General features: G+C 35.4%; 1 protein-coding gene across 5 annotated transcripts in view; it reads left to right on the top strand.

Moving 5' to 3' along the window:
- IDE (insulin degrading enzyme) overlaps positions 1-16,730 on the top strand; it is a 61,566-nt gene extending 44,836 nt beyond the window's left edge. For all 5 annotated transcript variants that reach the window (XM_027672390.1, XM_027672391.1, XM_027672388.1 and 2 more), the window contains 8 exons: positions 1,085-1,176; positions 3,436-3,547; positions 4,627-4,794; positions 7,437-7,709; positions 9,594-9,655; positions 11,246-11,318; positions 12,886-12,953; positions 14,085-16,730. In XM_027672390.1, coding sequence (XP_027528191.1) covers positions 1,085-1,176; positions 3,436-3,547; positions 4,627-4,794; positions 7,437-7,709; positions 9,594-9,655; positions 11,246-11,318; positions 12,886-12,953; positions 14,085-14,180 — 944 coding nt within the window. In that variant the 3' untranslated portion in view covers positions 14,181-16,730. The remainder of the gene's footprint in view (positions 1-1,084; positions 1,177-3,435; positions 3,548-4,626; positions 4,795-7,436; positions 7,710-9,593; positions 9,656-11,245; positions 11,319-12,885; positions 12,954-14,084) is intronic.
- The last annotated feature ends 4,818 nt before the right edge of the window (positions 16,731-21,548 follow it).

Genomic DNA, 21,548 nt, shown 5'->3' with positions numbered 1-21,548 from the left:
ATATTTCTGTAGATAATAAAGAACTGTAGCTAATAAAATAAAAAGATGTAATTTCTGTAGATAATAACAACAATAATAAAGAATAAGGAGAATTATGGATCTTAACAAAAAGCAGGCACCCCAATATATTTGAATGAAGAAGGAATTTCAAATTAAGAGATTTAATTGATTTTAAAGGCCAGATGGAGTGGGGCTCTGAGCAACCAGGTCTAGTGGAAGATGTGCCTGCCCACAGCAGAGGGGTTGGAACTAAATGATCTTTAAGGTTCCTATGATTGTAGTAATAGCTGAAGAACTTTTCCCTGCCTGTATTTTGCTGTGTTGCAAGAAAAGGTGGTCACTGAAACAGTTTGCAAAAATATCTTGTAATATCTTCTTGGAATACGTAGAGACGTTCTTTTCAAGAAGAGTATCTGGCTTTTGTATTTGTTTGAGGATATGGATTCAGAATACATATCCACGTACACCCCATCCATTCAACCATCCTTCCTCTTTTATTGCATTGATTCTATATGTTAAATTATACTTTGCGTTATATATGAAAACTGCTTTGCAAGGAGAGTGTGTATTGTGCCATATGTGTACACCGGGATATATTGCAAAAATATTTTTCTGGTGTATTGTTTATTGCAAAGATACTATCAGAACACTGTATTTAAGTTGAGGATCTTTTTTTAGTCTATATGGTAAATGCACAATATATTGCTTGAGTGTTATAAACTACCTGCTGCTTGTTAATAACTAATAACTAAGGCTTTTCCTTGGAACATTACCTGGATGATTGCAACAGTTGTCTCTGGAGAATGAATGTTTGTTCAGCATGATTGTCGAGAAGGTTTTTGTTTTTCTTTCTTTTGGAATCTGGGTCAGACAGCATGTGAATTCTAAGCGAAATAAACTATATTATGAGTGCTGCTATTTAGACCTGGAAGCATTCCAGTGTTGCATTTCTAAGGAGAGATTCACTTATTCATGATAATGAGTTTCTCCTCCTTTAAGAAATGCACTGTATCTAATGATGACTTAGGTCCTTGTTAATTTAAAATACATGTGAATGATTTAACTGTCTAAATATCTATTCTAGATGTCACCCTTCCCCGTCTCAAGGCCTTTATAGCACAACTGTTGTCACGGTTACACATTGAAGCTCTTCTCCATGGCAATATAACAAAACAGGTTGGTGTGATACTTTCTTTAATAAAACTGTTTTTATTTAAAAGCAGCATAAAAAATGGAAGACTAGTTTAATCTTCACAGGTCTTAAAAGACGTTTTGCCAAATGTGATTTCATCATTTAACTTTGTACTTTTTTCATCTTTATGGAAGTATCAGAGTGTCATTTTTTCCCCTTTAGATTTATTAGGCTAAGTGCTGCCCTTATAGTGTTCTTGGAAACTGAATAAAAAACAACTTAAGATCTAAGTATTTGAAATTCTATATTGCTTGTCATTACTGTGATCAAGCTGCAAAAGGAACAATGTGCTGCAGATCCTGCTTTTTTCCATTTAAAACTTTCAGACTAACTAGCAAAGATTCAAGAATCCAGTATCCCTCCAAGTACTTCACACATAGCTAAACAGGAATAGTGGGCCATAAAAAAACCCCAGTGTCAGCTCTTAGTTTGGGAAGTAAAAGTCAGACAATGTTTGGTTTGTCTTCCAGTAAAATAGTAACACTTCATACTTGCATACCAAATCTAACCAAATATTTGAATATAGGTACCAATAAAAATGTAGTACATTTCCTGTATGTTTTTGCATTCTTTTTTCATAAGGCTTGTTTAAGTATTTTTATGTTAGAACAGCCCTGGGATACTTTACTAGCAGGAGAGGTCATAAACGCTGCTAATGACTGCTGAATGTATGAAGAAGAAAGTTAACTAGTAAGGACGGGAAAAAATATGGAGGAGCTAATAGTGTGGATAGACAAAATTTTCTTTTTCAAATATATCTCTAAAATACTTTAGAAAAAATATAGTATAGAGTATTTTTCATGCAGAGAAATTTAAGCATAGTCTCTTTTTCCTTCCTTATTTCTTACTCATTTGTATATGAAAGTCAGTTCCTTCTGAAATGGAACTGAATGACCAGATTTCTTAGATTTCCATGATGATGCAGTTACATCAGAGAAAAGCATTCTTTAGTTGGCATAAAGGGTGACTGAAGAGTCTTAAAGTCAGAGACTTGGGAAGGATGTCCTGCTACACCCATACTTATGTAATGTTTAGAAATTGTCTGCAAAGCTCCCGTAATAGATGTGGGTAGAAAATCTTCTCTGTCCTTCAGCACCCAAGATGTGCTCATCACTGACAAAGCTCAGAAATTTTAACCTGGATCTGAGAATTTTTTTTAACTAAAATCAAAATTTACACCTTCCAGTTAAAAAATTTTCATTGAATCTGGACTTGAAAAATTAGACCTGTCTAGCTGCTTAAAATTTTCATTTCTTCTTTCATTAATTTCATTCTGATACTTGTTTTGTGACAGTTTCCTTTATTTATTTGCTGCAAGCAGATGAATAGTAAAGTAATCCTAAAGTAATCCTGAAGAACAGCCTTGTAAATATTTATGGTGATTTGATTGAAAGAATATAGAGTATTTTTCCTCTAATCTTTCAAACTATGTGTTTTAGACCTCAATCTTTTTGTCTTTGATATTGGGTGGGGTTCTGGAGGTGCTGGGGGGGGCATATGTTTATTAAATTTTCAGACCTTTTGCATGTTTTTGATAAAATCACTTATGTTGTGAGTTTGTACCAATGCAGACTGAGAGATTTTAGCTTTCAGACAAAACTACTTTGTAGCAAGTTACTGTAATTTCCAGTGTGCAGGCTACAAGAACACATAACCCTTAACAGGTAAAGCTATTGAAGTGAAATACTTGAATGAAACTAATGATTTTTGTTAGTTTATTTGTTGTTTTTTCAATTATTATTGTAGTCCATCAAATAAAAGAAAGTATTTGGGCGATGAGTCTTAACACCACCAACACATCAATGCAATGCATCTTTGAACTTAACCATTAATTTGTTTTCTTAAAACTTCATCCACTGAGATGTCATTTGCTTTGCAAACATACATTTTAGGTATCTCATTTTCAAACACTGAAAGATGAGCACACCAGAGTGGTGAAGGGAAAGGGAAAAAAAAGCGCCCGTTGAGCTTTACTTTCAGAAGCATTGGGGAGGAGTAGAAGTAGTTAAACATGACAAGTTAAACTTATAGAAAACACGAAAAAAGCCTTTCCCCCAAGCTCCCACTTTCTCTCATCTACTTAACTTCTACTGTATTTATATTAAATTACAACATCCCTATTTTCTGTTGCTGATTTTTTTCTTTTCTCTCACAGCACCATCAATAATTGGAAAGTGTAACCCTGCTTTTAGGTACAGAATGACTAATGATCACTGAAATGCCTCTTATGTTTTCTTTTCCAGGCTGCGTTAGGAATTATGCAGATGGTTGAGGACACACTTATTGAGCATGCTCATACAAAACCACTCCTTCCCAGTCAGCTAGTGAGATACAGAGAAGTTCAACTTCCTGACAGTAAGTGAAATGATTTATTTATGATTTTTTAATATGCATTTAATTGAGATTCTCCTTGGTAATGACATTTTGAAATGCATATTACTCTGTTGCTAGGAGTGTGTTTTGAAATCAGATTTACTTCCAATTATTTTAAACTTAAAATTCCAAAATATAATTAGGGTGTGGTTTTGTTAATAAAATTACATACTATTACATGATCTTCCTGTAATACTTGAAAATTAGTTTGATTTCATTTTTAATTTTTGTATGTAAATTGGAGTTCTTGGGAGTTGGAACTAGACCATCTTTAAGATCCCTTCCAATCCAAAGCCTTCTGTAGTTCAGTCCTGATTCTCTCCTTATAATTTATGGAAATAAGAGCCCTGTCCCATTCTCTGCAACACATATTGTACACATTTGAATAAACACCATTCTTTGAGCATTTTTGAGTATTAATTGACCATTTAGTGAAGGACTGTTCTAAACGACTCTTGCTATTTTGAGAAAACTAAAAGCTCTTACACAACTTTTTTTTTCTACAAATACAAATTCTTTTGATATTGTACTTTTTGTACGATTTAACTTCTATGGTAAAAAAAATCTCATTCATATATATATAAAAGGAAGGAGGTTCAAGGTATTGCAGGGAATGATAATATATCTAGCTATACAGCCAAAGCACATTACCCATAGCTGGTCATCTGTCTGTGGAAACTATCATAACATTCTTTCCAAGAAGTTATTGATATTAAATGTGGAATTATTTTTAATGTTCATAATAGTTTCTGACAGATTGTCTTTAGAAACTGTCTACATTGTAGAGGCAATACAGAATTTCGCCCCAGCTCCAAAAATATTTGCTTGAGGAGAAGCTGCCAGTTTCAATTTAGTTGCTGATATGTTCAAGCTGTGACATTTTAATGTGTTAAAATAATATATTCTTTTCTAGTTTCATGAAAAGTATGCTGTTAGTGGAAATTCTGCTTTAATAGTTCTAAACCATTTATTATAATTCCATTCCACAAGCCATTCTCATTTTGTTCAAAAATAAAAACATACTTTTTTATGAACTTATATGTTTTAACTTTGTCTTTTAGGAGGTTGGTTTGTATATCAACAGAGAAATGAAGTTCATAACAATTGTGGCATTGAGATCTATTACCAGACAGACATGCAGAGCACTTCTGAGAATATGTTTTTGGAACTCTTTTGTCAAATTATCTCAGAGCCATGCTTCAACACCCTGCGCACCAAGGAACAATTAGGTGAGTTCTCCGGTGGTGATGGTGTGTGTGTTTATACACATGGATGCACACTCACACACTCACATGAGATGTGGTGAGGTGTTCTTTCCCTGCTGGGTGAATGCCATGTAAAGGGCACTTGGTAAATTTAAGTATCTTAACTGCTGATGACTCAAAGAAATGTTACTGTGAGCAGTCTCTACAATGAGAACAAGCACACATCATATTTCAGATAAGCCTGAAATATCTGAAACCAACTCTGACTAAAAGTTCAATCACTGTGCAGAAAACTTTCAGAACTTTTACCAAAAGGAGATGGATCAGTTTCCTAAATTTCTAAATCTTTTTAAAGAATCAGTATTAGTTTGATCTTTTCTGTTTGTGATCCTACTTCCAATTGCACTTGATGATTCATAGAATTACAGAATCATTTGGGTTGGAAAAGACCTCTAAGATCATCAAGTCCAGCTGTTAAACTCTTAAGCCCTATTTTTAGGGATACTGCTCTGTGGGTTATGGTGACCTACTATGTTGAAGATATAAATACATTTTTGGCTTTTTAAGAATACAGATATTCATCAATAAGTACAGGTAATTGTTACCTGAACCAGTAAGACAGAACTGGTAAGATTTTTCCAGAGTAACAAGGAGAGACTTTGCATGACAGTTCACATGATTGAAATACTGGAGAGTAGGAATACAGGTTTTCCAAAGGTGAGAAGCAGGCAAATGTCTCAGTGTGATGACTCTGAACTACCAGGGATGTCAGGCAAGATTAGACTTCTTGTGAGCAACTAGCAGAATCAGCCATAAAATATTCATCATAGGAATTTTAACAATCTATATGTCTGCTGAAAATAGGATAGAATCCAGGTTATTTAACAGATTTTTTAAATGTGCTGGTGGCAGGTTTTGTATAAAAGTTGGAAGTAGCAGGTAAAGAGTGGGGGGGAAACAGTGAGCAAGAACTGTGTGTGTTCAGCATTACATAACTGCAGAGGAAAGACAGTAGAAATACCAGCAAAATTCAATAAACTTCATGGAGTTGTTAGTAAGATCTCTGAGAAAGCTTACGGGAAAAGGAGTTAGCAGTTTGCTAAACAGTAGAAGCAGTAACAAGAATTATTTCAGTAAATGCTTTAACAGTATGAGAAAGTGAAAGAGAAAAGTTGGCAGTGGTGGAAAAAAATCAAAATGTTTTAGGATGGCTTTGTTAGTTTTTACTTAAAATGTCAACTGTGATCAGATGATTTCCAAAATAAATACTGGTGATCCAAGTCCAAGGCTTACCATTGAACAGGAAAATAACAGATTAATTGGGTAGATTAAATTTTAAGGAGTTCAGGTGTGATGAACTATACATTCTATTATAAGGAACAAAATTATGAAATCCTGAAATTAGAAGTCTTATAATGATGATAGATGAAATATTGGAAAAAATAAACATGGGTAAATGCTACATGTTAATAAAAGGAAAGAGAAAAGTGGGGAATATATATATAGATTAGTCAGTTTAATTCTAATTCCTGGAAAATACAGAATAAGTTATCAAACTAGTTCTGAATTTATAGAAGGTAACTGAGAGACTAGGTGGGAGTGCTACACATTTGGATGCAGGACTTCAGAAAGTCATGACTGGAGGATAGAGAAGTTGATTTGAAAAATAGTTGTTCTACAGAGCTCTATTGTGAGCCACTGTTATTTGGTATTTTCATCCAAACTAGAGGATAGAAGAGTGAGTATACTTAGTAAATCTTCAGATAATACTAAGTTGGGAGAGGCTGCAAGTGTGTGGGAAGATAGAATTAGAATTTAAAATTAGTTTGACATTTTGGAAACATGACTTCAATGAAGATAAGATGCAGTTTGTTAGGAACAGTTTGGCAGGAACAACCAGTGGCACAGATACAAGCTAGGAAGCAACTGGCTAGGTAGCAGTTCTGTAGCAAACTCTACAGGGTACAGTGGGTCAGAGGTAGGACATAAATCAGCAGTGTTGTCCTGCTGTGTAAAGTGCTGGGATATATAAATGGAAGCTTTTAAGATGCACTCACAATAATACTCCTAAATTGTTCAGCTAAGACCTATGAAATACTGTATCCAGTTTTAACCTGAGCATCAGGGAACTATGAGAAAGCTATAAAACAACATTTAAAGGAAATGTGACAGATTTATTATTAAAAGAGGGGAAGAAGACTGAAGAAAGGATTAGTTGTTCAGATTAGCAAATGCTGCAGCAGTAAGAAAGGGAATAATACTCTTTTTCTCTAACTGATAAGATGGGAAGTAGTGATCTTGCATTGTAGCAAAGAGAATTCAGATTAGGCGTTATGAAAAAATAGTAGGTTTCTAATGTTGAGTCTAATGAAGCACTAGAGTACAGCTTAGTTTCAGGAAACCTAATCCTGATGACAGAATTGGTTTTGTTTTGTCTTGGTCTGCCTCATCTCCTCCTTGCCCCTCCCCTAAACTGATATTTAAATCAGTGAAATAAAGATGTTTTAAAAAAAATACAGTGGCATATTTTGAAAAAAACTGCATTGTTTGAAATACAGAATTAAGTTAGCATAACATTACATTCCTGTCAAATATGCCATGTTTGGAAAACTTAATGCTGCAAGAAGGGATTTCTTTTGATATGTGGCTGTTCTTGTTTTGCCAAGGTTACATTGTGTTTAGTGGTCCACGTCGGGCAAACGGCATACAAGGACTGCGATTTATTATCCAATCTGAAAAGCCCCCCCACTATTTAGAAAGCAGAGTTGAAGCGTTCTTAAAGACTATGGAGAAATGCATAGAAGATATGACAGAAGAGGCCTTCCAAAAACATATCCAAGCTTTAGCAATTCGTCGTCTAGACAAACCAAAGAAGCTGTCTGCAGAATGTGCTAAATACTGGGGAGAAATCATTTCCCAGCAGTATAACTTTGACAGAGGTAAGAGAAACGATAATTCCTTTGAAACTGAATGCTTTATTTTGGCCACTCTTGTGACTATTGAGTGTCATGTTCACTTGGGAACAACTTATACTTTTATATAGCTTATACATAATTTAATATATACTTGACAGATGCACTCAAATACACTCTGACATTCCTGATAGTACATATGAACCCTGTTCCTCTTCCCATTGTGCAGTTCTTTTGAGGGAGTGATGGCAGGGGCAACAGCAGGTATTTTAACTAACATGCAACCTCTCTCATCTTGGTGTAGATTTGAAAAAACATTGTGGTTTGTTTTTTTTTTTAATCCATGATACTTTGAAGATTATAAGCTTGTAGAAGACCAAATGAGATCCAACTTCTAGTGTTATTACTGAAAATGGACTGACAGTTATTTACAATGTGATCCTACATAATATTTGAGTTTTTCCTTTTTCATCATTGTTTGAAGATTTTAATCCAAAATACTGATATACATTAGTAATACAGTTTCTAACATTAAAGAAAAAATCAGTTTAGGTACAGTCAGCTTTTCCTCACGTTTTTGTGTCTCGTCTCTTATTCACAACTGTAATTTTCTGTCTTCATGCATAATATGCTTCCTCTGTAAAACTCACTCTGTATTCTGTGACTTCTCTTCTGCTTTACATGCACTGTATGGGCTTTCCACAAGTCTTTTTGCTTGATAATGACTCACTAAACTGTTATAATAACGATGAGTTTTTGACTTGTCATCTGGCTTGTCTAGAAAGAATGAGAGCTACTGACAAGGTTTCATGCCTGAGCATAAGGAGTGGTGTGGAAACTTATCCCCTCAAGTACTTTTTTTGTGTATGATGAAATAGTTTGATTTTCCTCGGCCTTAAGTGTTTCTGTTTTGACCATACTTGGATCAATATTATCTCTCTGGAATTCTTACCTCTAACTGTAGCCATATATTTCATATCTAAATCCCACCGACCTCACTATTTCCCTTGACTTTTATATCTTTAATTCCCCTCTGCCCACTAGTAATTTTATATCATTAATGATTATAATATAACTAGAATTGTCAAAATCAGAAATTCATATTCCAACCGTAAGAAGTGGATTTTTTTTCTTCATATTTTTACGGTTTTGTTATTACTACTTTTAATGTTGTTACCCAAATGTTATCTAATTTTCTAAACTGTGTTGTTGAGGGTTTTTATTTCCTTTATATAGAACTTCATATTAATTACAGCCTGCCTTACAGACTTGTTAGCTGCCTGTTTGTTCTCTTGAACACATTTATTCCTTGATCTTCCTGCTCACCCTAAGAAAAGGAAGCATGCCTACAACAGAAAATATTTCTGCTTATGCAGCAGTGATATTAGATGGTTAGTTCATGATAATTTAATTTATATGAAGTAATGTAGCAACTGAGACACATTGTCCCCAGATCTCTTAAAGGTGATTACTCCTTAACAGGTATGATGTAGGCACCATTCCTTATATTCCTTTAAAAAGTACATCCTTCCAAAGTATATCCTACCATCCTGTTTCCTAACCGTGAATAAAAACCATCTGCATTAGAAATGTGTAACATTGATTTGAAGACAATATACAAAAGTAAGCATATCTGTTTTAGCTTCTGAATATCCTACAGTGCAATCAGTATTCTTTAAAAATGCATTTTTTAATAAGTCCAATCAGACTTACTGAAGTATAACTTTCTACCAAGGTTCCAATGACACTTTTAGTGAAGCAAGTATTAACTTGAAAGATAACAATGAAAAGCATATCATTTACAGTCAATTACAGCATCTGAATTTGAAAGAAATATACTTTGAATAACTAGTTTGCTAATAACCAGCTGTGATCTGCAGACTTACTCTAATTTTTACTGTTGTTGTGCAGATAACATTGAAGTGGCTTATCTAAAGACCCTGACCAAGGATGATATTATACAGTTCTACAAGGTAAGCTAGTCATGTAGTTAAAATGTTACTTGGAAAGAGATGTAGGTACAGCTGAATCTTATTTGTGCAAGCTACAAAAGGATATACTGACACCTATTATAGGTAGATGATATAATTGATGCAAATTCCCTAATAATAATTTTATTTCTTGAATATTACTTAGTTTAATTGCAATGGTAAAAATTGTGGAGAAGGATTGAGGTTTGGTGTGTTTTTTTTTTTTCTTGCCACTCCTTTTTTCTCTTGTTTCATTTATCCTTCCTTTATGGATATAAAATGTGCTGCTCTATGGCCAAGCCTGGCCAAAATTGCACATTTGTTCTTTTATTTTTTTCTTCAACCAATAAATGATTCAGCCTATTTTGTGGCATGAATTCTGAATGAAACAGATATTTTGAAAGCTTTGTTCAGTGTAAATGAGTGGGGTGTTTTCTTCCTCTAATAGTTGGGCAGCGTGAAGGAACAGCATAATGTCGCAGTAACTGTGCATTGCGACTCAGCACGAAGTTGCTCGATAGATACTTAATATAGGCAGTTGAAATACTAGGAGGGCATCTGTCCCTGTCGTGTCTGTGTCATTCACCCCCCAAATATAAAAAAATTGGACGTCATTCTTTCTCTTCTGTAATATGTCATAGTCAGTGATATTTCACTATATTGCGAAGTGTTCATAGTGTTTTATTACTTATGGAGCAGCCAGTAGCTCAGGGAGTGCTACTGAAGATAAGTTCAACTTAATGTCTTCAGGATTTATTATTGGGTGGAAAAATTTCTGCCCCTGAAGAAGCATGGATATGTCTGTGTCTGCATTCTTTTTTTCCTCTCTTGGGCAGAGGGGGGGTAATGTCTTTCAAAGTGGTTTGTCTTTTGTACTCTGCATTATCTTTTTCACTGTCCAAGGTATTTTTACATTGCTGTCTATTTTTATAAGAGTTAGTCCTTCATGCTTGAAACTGTTTATTATTTACATGGCACAGTGAACACTGACATCTTTGGGTGGGTTGTTGGTTTTTATTTTTTTTAATAGTATGATAGCATGGGTGAAGATATGCAGCAAATACAAACTTAGTAAATGGAATTTCAGTGCCTGTTGTTTAATAAATAATAACTTGAATGAGCATGCACTTTCTGGTTTTGTAGGAATCTATATTATTTTGTTTACACCAATGCTGAAGAAATGATTATGCAGCATTCCAGAGCAGAAATAACCAACTAGATTGGTGAGCTAGTCCAGCTGAGTTTAATAATTGTGTTCAGGGTGATGTGCTTCCAGAAGACTGCTAGGGATTGAAAATTCTGCAGAGATTTTAGGTTGATACTGATCCTGATACTATGATAGTTAATGGGTGAATTTCTATTACTTACAGTTTTTCTGAGTTCCAAAGGGTACATGAATTTATTAACTTGACTGTAAAATGCTTCAGCGTATACTGTATGGATGACTTTTAATCATATTTGAAGGGGCATCCCAAAATTCATCCCTCATTTTAAAGCTCAAAATTAAAATTTAAACACTCTCATTCTTTTTACTGTTTTACAATGTCTAAGGGATACTTCCCACACCTGAAGAACTTGACTTTTTTACTGTAGGTGCTGTTGGCAATAGATGCTCCCAGAAGACACAAGGTATCAGTGCACGTCCTTGCAAGGGAAATGGATTCCTGTAAGTATTGTGCTGAATATCAAGCAACTCATGCTTAGACATAGCCATATTATATGATACAAATGCACTATAAGAAAAACTCAGCTTTAGAGATTATACACCTTTCAGAGGCAAAAGTATTTCTTTTTACAGGTTTCCTTCATGTGGGTGCTTCAAATTTTCTGGTTAATGTTTGTGACCAAGTTCTTCAGCCATTCTAAAGTATATTGATATTAAAACAATATATCCTAAAATAGCGCTTCTGTTTTCAACAGGGTATTTTAAAACAGACATAAAATTCTGTAATAGTTCTACGGGGCAAAAAAACCAACCCAAAATTAGAATTTGCAGCATCAATCCAGTGTGGGGGTTTTTTTCTGACAAGCAATGAATATCCACAATATTATTCTAACACCCTCAAAGGGGAAAGCAAACCCTGAAACAAACAAAAGCCAAAACCTCTGGGAGTATCAAACATTTTATTTAAACTTAAGAAGGTCAATATTTATTTAGGTTTTATTTTGAAATAATATAGATTAGCTGTGCATTGTAAACTGTATCGTTCCATTTTAGAATTCAGGAAGGAAAAGGTTAAAGTGTTTCTGGTTAATATGAATAAACTGAGAGGAAAAACTTCTGAGTTGTTTTGTGCAGATTTTTCACCAGTTTATACTGGATTTAAATTCCGACATGCATCTGGTTGCAAAATCAAGGATATTAAAGCTTGTCTGTAGTACATGGAGAAGCAGATAGCTATGTGCATGTCATGAAACTCCTTCCAGCCTCAGAAGGATTGATTTTTATGGTACTGTAGAAATTGTAACTCTGCAGCTGAGTGAGGAAGACTTGCTTCAAAGCGTCTTTCTAGTTTTCATGACTAGTTGCTTAATAGAAATAGTCTAAAGCTTTTCCTATCTAGAGAAAACTTTTCAGAGTGTAGTAACTATTGCCAGAATGGTTTATTATTTGCTTGGAATGGTGGTGGTTACTTTTACAGGGATTATAGTAAGTTATTCTCTCTACATACTCCCCATTTAGTCTGGCATTTGGCCTCTCTTCTGCCATGAAAGAAATTGAGATTGGAAATGCAAGAAGAAGTTTGGGGGGGAATTGGAGTAGGGCATGCAAGGAGACAGGCAGGGAAGATTTTGGTTGCTATCCAGAATTTCGGTGCCTGAAGTAACCTCTATGCCTCCATAGCCATGTCCTTATCAAAAGATGTGCTGTTGTTGCATTGCTCTTGTATGTACCACTGACATTTGCTACTTTTCTCATAATTTGTACTGAGAAACAGTTTTAAGTATTCATTGATCAGTAGATTAGCAATTTTTATTTCTACATTCTTTTTATGTGTAAGTAAAATGAATAAAAGATCATGTTCTCAAGTCAAATCATGGATTAATTTCTGTATTTCTAAAGACAGCCATGGAGTACAAAAGCAAAATGTTTAGAAAATGTCATTTAGCAATACTTAAAAATTAAACCCCTGTGCTTTATATAGATACCTGTCTTTTAACAGAAAACAGTTATTATGTAAAAGATACTGATTACATTATGGTCTTGAATTAATTTTGATGATGTTAAATAGGCCCTGTTGTTGGAGAATTTCCATGCCAAAATGATGTGAACCTGGCACCAGCACCACCACTACCACAGGTAAAAAGAAACACCACACAATACAATCCCAGGCTGCATTCTTGATCTAGAGGTTTAGCATAATTAAATACAAGTCTGTAGGGAGAAACAAACTTCTTGAAATCCATGCTGTCTTGGGACTGTTTCATCCTCACTATCAACAGGGATTTTTCCTGATTTTTCTTTTTAGCAATCTCTCCAGTTACCTTTTAGTCCACTGAAGTGAAAACTAATAGCAGTAGTAAACTCTACTGTGTCTGCACAGTGGAGTAAATACAGGTGATTATTGTCTGAAAATACTCATTGTATATGATCAGGTGTATCAAGTGTCAAGAGAAAGATGCATATGCATCAAAAATTTTTATCATCTTTGTTTGAAAAACCCAAACAAACAACCCCCAACCCCAAAGCAACAACAAAACCAACTATTTGGTAATTTTCTTAAAGCCTAAAATATTAATGCACTTTCCTGTCAACATATAACCTGTGGAGGAAACAGTTTGATAAATTATATTCATACAAGTATTACATATTTCATTTTGTGGTTAGATACGACAGGACTAGACCCTTTCCAGACCTTCAGTAAATTTTCCTGAAGGATGGCAGTGTTTGTCCCAGTAGATGATTAACTTTTCTCAGTGCGGTACATCTGTCTTTTTCATCAGACTTTTCCAGGTGAAATAATTGCCATGATTGGAAATTTCTGTATGACTTGTATGTGGATATATTAGCCATTATGACTGAAATATTTAAAAGTTACTTTGTTACTGCATCTAAAAAATAGTAATGCATTGAGTAGCTATTGTGGGTATGATCTTACCTCTGATACTGAAGGGACAAATGGGGTGTTCTGAAGTAGAACTTGTAAATGAAAAGACAAGCTCTGCATATATTGGAGATCCTGCCATTATTAGTAATGCAGTTACTGCATCATAGCTATTGTTTTAAATTATGTAAATATGAAACCATTTATTTCATAAGAAATAACACTATATTTGGGGGGATCCTGTAATAACAAAGTATGAATCACTAATACTGCAGAAAAGAGCAAGAAGGGTGTTTTAGCAACAGTTAAAATGAAAAACAAGGAATTCCTCACTTTTCTGACTGAAGATATTGAGCAGACTTTTTCTTCCATACGCTTCTTTGCAGCCAAGTGTGATTGAAAATATGACAGAATTCAAGCGCAGTCTGCCGCTCTTTCCACTGGTGAAACCACATATCAATTTCATGGCTGCAAAACTGTGAAGAACCCCAATGGATGAAGAAATGCAGAGGATCAGTACTGACATGGTTTCAGGGGACTTCGTGGTGAACAAAATTATTAAAGATCATTAGGAGAAATGGTTCTGTTCATTATGAAAGTCCCAAATTCCTTCTTGGTTCGTTTGACATTAGCTGTGTGTTAGGGATAGAGAGTATATAAAAATCAGTTGTGGTCATGTGTCATTTATATTACAGACAACCTGTTGAAAAACAAAATCAACTGAAACAATAATAATAAAAAACTTGTAGATGCAGTATATTTTTTAAAAGTGCATATCCCTTCGAATTTTCATTTTGATGAAATAACCCTCCAGAGCAAACAAAATTGCTTGAAATGTGCTTGTTACTTTTGAAGAACACTGTTTAGTATCCCAATAATTATCTTATTGGGGGCTGGAGGGGGTGAGAAAAGTAAGTCCTTTTTGGGATGGAGTCAACAATTTTTCTTAAAAATAGAGACTTCCACATTTTTTTTAAGTGACATGTTGAATGATACTTTTTTAATTGATCCTTAATGCAACCAACATATTTTCTATTTTAAGTTTTATGAAGACCAGTGGGGGGGGGGGAAGGAAATTTGACAACACAGTAGTAAGTGAGAGAATTGTCTTAATGAGAATAACTGAAGATAAGGGCATGATTTTAATCTTTCTATACAAATTTTGGGAGATTTTATATTAAAACTAGTAAAATGCTGGAAACACTTTAATAGTGCGTCTTATTTTTGTTATCAAAAATGTTGTCCCAGTCTCTTCATACTGTCAACATCCTGTTCAATTTTTCAGTGTTACTGTGGATTTTTTCCATTTACTATATCAAATCCTTTATTTGCTGTCATTTTTTGTTTCAGTTGCACATGTACTGATGGAGAACTCAGTCTGGTTTTCCTCATTTGTTATGTTAGGTCTCAGCCCAGCAAAGCACTCACTAGTGCAAATAACTTCTAACACACACTGGTTCTTCTTTCAAGAACAGGTGAATGTCAAATACGGGCCCTGTAATGAATCAGATACATCATTATCCTGATATATGTGTGGGTCCTTCCTGTCCTTCAGGAAGGCACTTGGGACAGTGCAGTGCTGGGTTAGCAGTACTGCATGTGCTCCAGGTTACATCACAAAAGACTTGTTCCTACTTCTTGTAAGAAGGCTGCACAAAACTCAGAAGGATCAAGAATTATGCTAAAACAGTTTGTGTGTGTGTATATATATTACATAATTTAGTAAAATGATAAAACAATATATGGTGTCTAGTCTTCACCAACTTTACTGACTTCTGCAGAGTGCTGTGCTTGGGACAGCCCCCAGAGAGAAAAATATAAGGAACGTAAAGTTCTTCTATCTCTGTAATACATGAAATAGATGGTAATTATTCAGACAGAGAGAGTATGCAAAGCACTGAAGATATAAAATCTGCTCAGCAGGAGGTTTAGTGAGAATTTGCTTCTTATTAAAAGAACCTGAAATTAAAGCCCTGATGTGACACACGTCTGTGACACATCAGAATCCTGGTATAGTCAATAGGGCTGTTCCTGTAATGGAGTCAATGTTCATTCTTACACTGGCTCTGAAGCCAAATTAAATGACAGGGTAAGGGCCTTAGTTGCATTTATCTGAGAGTCTCTTCTAGCTGAACAAATATGGTGCTCTTAAAATTTGTTTTAAAGGTTAACAGCACATGTTTCAACATCTTTTTAATAAATTTGATGGTAATTTGTGATGTAACCTGTTGCCAAGGAAGGGCACTAATATTTTTTTAGCCTGAGAAGAAAAAAGTTAAATGTAATCCAAGCAAAACCAGTAAAGATGTCTCTGTTCACCCCATTTTTCATGGATCTTTCACATAAAATGGGCTTTTTGCCTTCTTGCATTTCACTTTTGTTTATAGTTTTCCTTTAGTAAAAGTATTTGTATTATATATATTAAAAGTTTTGACAACATATTATAAAAATATATATTTTGGGATTTAGTATTTAAACATACCACTCGTACAGTGAATAAAATGAAATGGCTTCTATTGTGTGTAAAAATAAATAGATATATATATTCATGGAAGTACTATCAACTCTTAATTTTAACAAATTATATAAATAAATTGGAATAGCAGTGTATTTAACACAAATCATGTTTTCCAGCAGAAAAAACTTAGAACTTCAAAGTTCTGTGACTGGATGTGGAAACCCATGTAATTTTCCAACAACTCTTAATTGCTTTTAAGTGTTCTCCAGCATTTTACAGTTTCTGAGTTTGATATAGCAGTAAATTTTGATAAACTCAGGCATACTAATGGGTTCATTTTAATGGATCCAGAGCTGCAGTGTCTACAAGCAATAAAGAACTACCTAGAATACACTGTAATTCAATTTTAGTGCTTGTTAATTAGTTTATGTAAGAAACCATAAATTATTATTACATAACTGTAATTTTTGCAAGTGCTATTTTAAGCAGTTGATGTGGAATTGGGTGCATGTGACACAGCCAGTATGACAGAGTGCTAGAGTTATTCTGTTTACAATAAACAATCTGAATTTAATGTTTGGAGTTCTTAATTTGTTTTATTTTAATTTTTTGCATACTGGTAATGTTACATCTGTCAGTCTGTGCATGTTTTCTCTTACATGTTAATTGTGATTTTCCGCTATCCAGTTGGACTAGTTAGGCTGAGTAGCATTGCTGCAGAAGTGCTTCCAGGCACTTCTAGGGAAGTTTCAGAGGACTTCCCCATGTGACATCACACACCTTTTAGGTAGATCCACCTCTGTTGCTCTCTGAGTGTATGAAAACTTGATAATATAAAGGTAGAAATATTTGCACAAGACAGAATTTTAATTATCAAATCTGAAGTTGTAAATATAGGGAATTACTGCGGCCAGACTGAATCGTTCCTAGTGCAGCTTTACAGTGTTGCTTTTGAGAAACTGCTTTCCCTGGTCATTTTCTTTGTTCTATGCACACCAAAAGATTATGTTTCAAAAGGTTAGGAGTGTGTGATTGTTAGAGTAGTAAATAGTGTCAATTTTGACAGCACAAAGATACAAGTCAGCAGGCCCTTCTGATGTTCTGAGGGGGCTCCTTGAAATAATATATGACAGGTAGCAACATTAAAAGAGACAGATTTTGTCCTTGGCATTGGGAAGAGTGGTTGGCACTCTCAGTGGAGAAATAAAATGCCAGCAGCCCACCTGGAAAATTATTTGTCCCCAGCATCAGGGCTCTCTCCACTCCCAGTCATTAGGGGTTGGTGTAAATCTTGACTCGTTGACTTTACTGTCTTTTACAAAAAATCATACTCTCCAAGTCCATGTTAACTGTTATTGTTGGCCGTAAAAAAATGCTTGAGCTTTTTCAGATTATTTAAGCACTTGGATGTGAGCAGCCCTTATTGATAGTGTGTTCCACAGTGTCATCAAAACAGCTGGAGAAAGCATTACACACCTCTTTAAACTTCATTTATTATTATCTAGCTCTTGTTTTAAAATAAGGTCAGCAGAATTTTACCTTTTCTCTCCCACTTAACTGGTTAGTATGCTTTTGCTATAGGTCTGCTGTAAAGTGAAAAATCATTATTTTCTACACTTTCGTATGGTTTTTCCCTATTTTTTTTGTATGTGACCACTGAACTGATATGGTCATCCACAGTGACTCCTGGGGCGTTCGCTTGAGCTGATACCTAATGTGATATTCAAATCCAGCTCTGAAATACTTTGTTTTCAAGTTGATTTTTTATATTGTTGCTAATGCAAGGCACCTCTGGGCTATTTTAAAGTAGAGATTGGAAAGTCAGGCACCTTTCATACCTTTCTTGAAATTTCAGAGGAAGCCTGGCCTATGTAGATTCTGCTGAAAGGCTTTTATTTGAAACATTTCTATTTACCGGTCAAAGAATATACTCATAAGTTACAGTATGTGCTGTGGGTTGAAATCTGAATTGCAGTTCAAAGGAACAAAGTGTGTAAGGCCAAAGGCACAGCAGAATGTCACAATTGAATCAACTTCTTTGAACTTGAGCATCTAAACAGAATATAAGACTGAAAATATTTATGGCTTCTTAAATTAATATTTCTAAGCCACCCCAAGGCTGTTAACTGAAAGTGCAGCATTAAAGGATGTAGGCATAGCCAGTGGAAAACTCCAGTGAGAGGCACCCAAACATCTTCCTGAGGTTTTGCCACCACTTTACTGGGTGTTAGATGTGCTTCCTTCTGCTTCAGATTTCTGTTAGAGATTTTCACTGTCTGCTCAGCTTCCCTTTCAAGAAGGGGAGCAAGGAATTGTGGTACTTATCTAGTGACTGCCAAAGACATGTAAAATTTTACTGGAGCAGCAGCTGGAACTCAGGAGCCCCTTCCCTCCACCCATACACAGAACTGAGTGTCCCATGGTAGGTGTGGGCTCAGACACACAAATACCCTGGTGGTGAATGCTTACAGAATTAGAACATGTTCCACAGAAGGGAACGAGAAGGTCCTCAGCCTACGTTAGTAACCTTCTGGGAAGCAGGAAAAGTAGGCCAGGGAAAATTCTAACAGAAGATGGAAATGAGGTTGATGTTCTGGTAACTTGACTAAGCACTGTGTTGTGGCTTAGAAGAGCATGTTTTTATATGAAGTCCGCTGTAAAGGATGGAATCCTGTGATGGGAGGGATAGAAGAATAGTTGCATGTGACTTCCAGGGAGATGTAGGAGACCAATAACTAAATGCGTTTTACATTGTTAAGGCTGAGTCATTGCAGAGCATGTGCAAAAATGATGTTCTGGGATACTGAATATAGGAAATGTGAGTGTGTACAAATATCAGTGAAAACTGAGCCTGGACTTTGAAGATGCAAATTTTGGATGTGATGCCTTTTAGTGGACAGAAGTCTTAAAAATTTCCTGAATAGCGTTAAAGTGATGCACCTGATAAGGCAATGTTGGAACTAGTTTAAAACGCCTGAAATATGGAAACATTTCAGTCATAGTGCTCAAAAAATGGTTTACATGGTCTTTCTGAAACTTTCGGACTGGCTTTGGCATGAAGTAAGTTTAGCAGGACAGGTTTCTACCCAAATGATTATTTGTGCATGTGTGTTAAAGCCAGGGAAGTTCACAAGATTAGTGCCCATCAGCCGTCAAACAGTTCAACATCTCACTTTATCCTGTTGTCATTACAGTAACTTTGAGCCTACTGATAGTTGTGTATTCCAAACCTTCTGCAGTGCCAGGGGAAAAAGAGTGTTTCTTATGACCAGTTTTTTATAACCACTTACTGCAAGTGAAGTGACTTGTTTTGAGTATTAGATATCAGTATCATTCACTGGCACATACCTGTTATGGGTGAAGCTTCAGGAGTCTGAAAAAAAATCTATGCAAATAATTCAGTTCACAGATTTGATTAATACTGATTTCCAGTTAAAATTGTAGGAAGAGAATTGTGACAATTCTGCAGCATTAAATGTCTTTTAGTAACACAGGAATCTGTATATATAACTGGATCTGTCATCTCCACAAGCTGATGTTTAGTTCTGATACTCTTTTGTGTCATCCTCAGAGATGCCACCATTCACCTCACATTGTGTCGTGTCTCTCTGACCAAGGTGAAGTGACCAGATACTCCCATTGCCACACCAGCCAAAAGTGTCACTGGTGTCCCTTTAGCACTGCCACAGACCGTGTGTGGGCTGCATGTGTGTGCTCTAGGATATTTTTCTGTGTTTAGAGCTTATCTTCTAATTGTAAATCCATAAAATTATAAAAGACGGCACCTGCAGTATGTCCAAGCCTGGAGACCCACACTGGGCTGCTGCTGGAGCTCAGCAAAATGGGAGATTTAAGCAAGTAAAACTATTCCAGAAATAATTAGAAAACAGGTGCTACTCAACTGCAGCAGGACACTGATCTGCTGATGTATGCACAACATGATTCCATTGCTGTGAATAATCTAATAAAAATGTACCTTATACTTTTCCTGGAAGCAGGAAGAGTGGAATACTTGAGTGGAATAGCTCATAAGCTCTGTGTAACTTGAAGAATGCATATATAAAGAATGCTTGTAGTTTGGATTGTCCACTTGAATTTAAGTGTCAGTAATCGTTAAAGATGTTATGAATGTGAAAATGCAAAAGATTGTATTAAGCTCAATGTATACAAAGTGTAAGTGTGAGCTGGGGTGCTGGCCCACACTGTGAGCCACCTCATAAAAATAGTGTTGAAATGAAAGATAATGCATATAAGTTGAAAGCAACCAGTTGCATGCCATTTTGCACTTCTTGTCTGATAATCATGTCTGTCTGTCTCGTCATTGTGTATAAATTATAAATTCCTGTGAAAAGGGGTTGTGTTACGTGTGTGAACTACCAATGCCCAACTTGCTGTATAGCTAATAATATGTGTTAGGGTTTTTCAGATGTTGAATTGAGTAATTTAGAGTGAAGACAAGACCTTCATTCCAGGACAGCTTGTAGTGTCTGAACAGTCTAAGTTTCTTTGAGCTTTGAAAGCCACAGAATTAAATTAACAGACTTTATTAGATCTACATTGTCTACCAAACAGATACCAAAAAAATAAAGGCAGTTGAGATAATTGATGACTAAATACTTAAGTTGGCCCGACAACTGGAGTAAATGTGTTGCCTTGTATTATATTGATAGCCCTAGATTATAAAATATGTGTATCTTAACAATGGTTTTGGCATTAACTCTGACTAGTCATTTAAAATAAATATTGTTGGAATAGCTGTAAGTCCTGGAAGTCTTGTAACATCCATGTTTTTGCTTATTTGAGATTCACAGACAGGGTCTCAGTCCTGGATAGAAATAACCAGAAGTCCCATAGTTTCATAGTTTGTTGGATTGAGCTTTAATTTGGCGATGGTGTCACAGAGACTGTGACTCCATCTGTGACACCTTCTGTGACCGAGATTGGTCACAAAGATGCCAGAGGATCTGCCTTGCTAATCCCCAGGAGCCACCATACACCGTGCAAGAAAAAAGATAATGTATGTCTACGTTCATGAAGTATGCATTTGCAGTGTAATTAATGTCACTTTTTCTTAAGCTGAAGTAAAATAATACACCTTCTCAAAACTATGGAAGGATTGTGAGCAGCTCAAAAGAAGTAATCGTTCAGAAAATGGACTGCAACTCAAAATCAAAACTGAATGTAGATTTATGTGTAGGATAAGTAAGACTAACAGTCAGTAAGCCTAAACTATTTTACTTTTACTGGTGGTAATTTCATTGAACATGCTGAGGTGCCCTCATAAGTGGTGGACTGGTATTGCAGGACAGAGAGTGCACAAGGTGGAGAGATGTAATGAGCATGGACAGCACTGCAGTATCCACAGACTGACACCAGTTTGTTTATATTTCTA

This window comes from Neopelma chrysocephalum, unplaced genomic scaffold (assembly GCF_003984885.1).
Source record: "Neopelma chrysocephalum unplaced genomic scaffold, ASM398488v2 Primary Assembly neopelma1_97390, whole genome shotgun sequence".
Lineage (NCBI taxonomy): Eukaryota > Metazoa > Chordata > Aves > Passeriformes > Pipridae > Neopelma > Neopelma chrysocephalum.
Note: the sequence above shows the minus strand (reverse complement) of the source record. Positions and strands in the feature narration are given on the sequence as shown.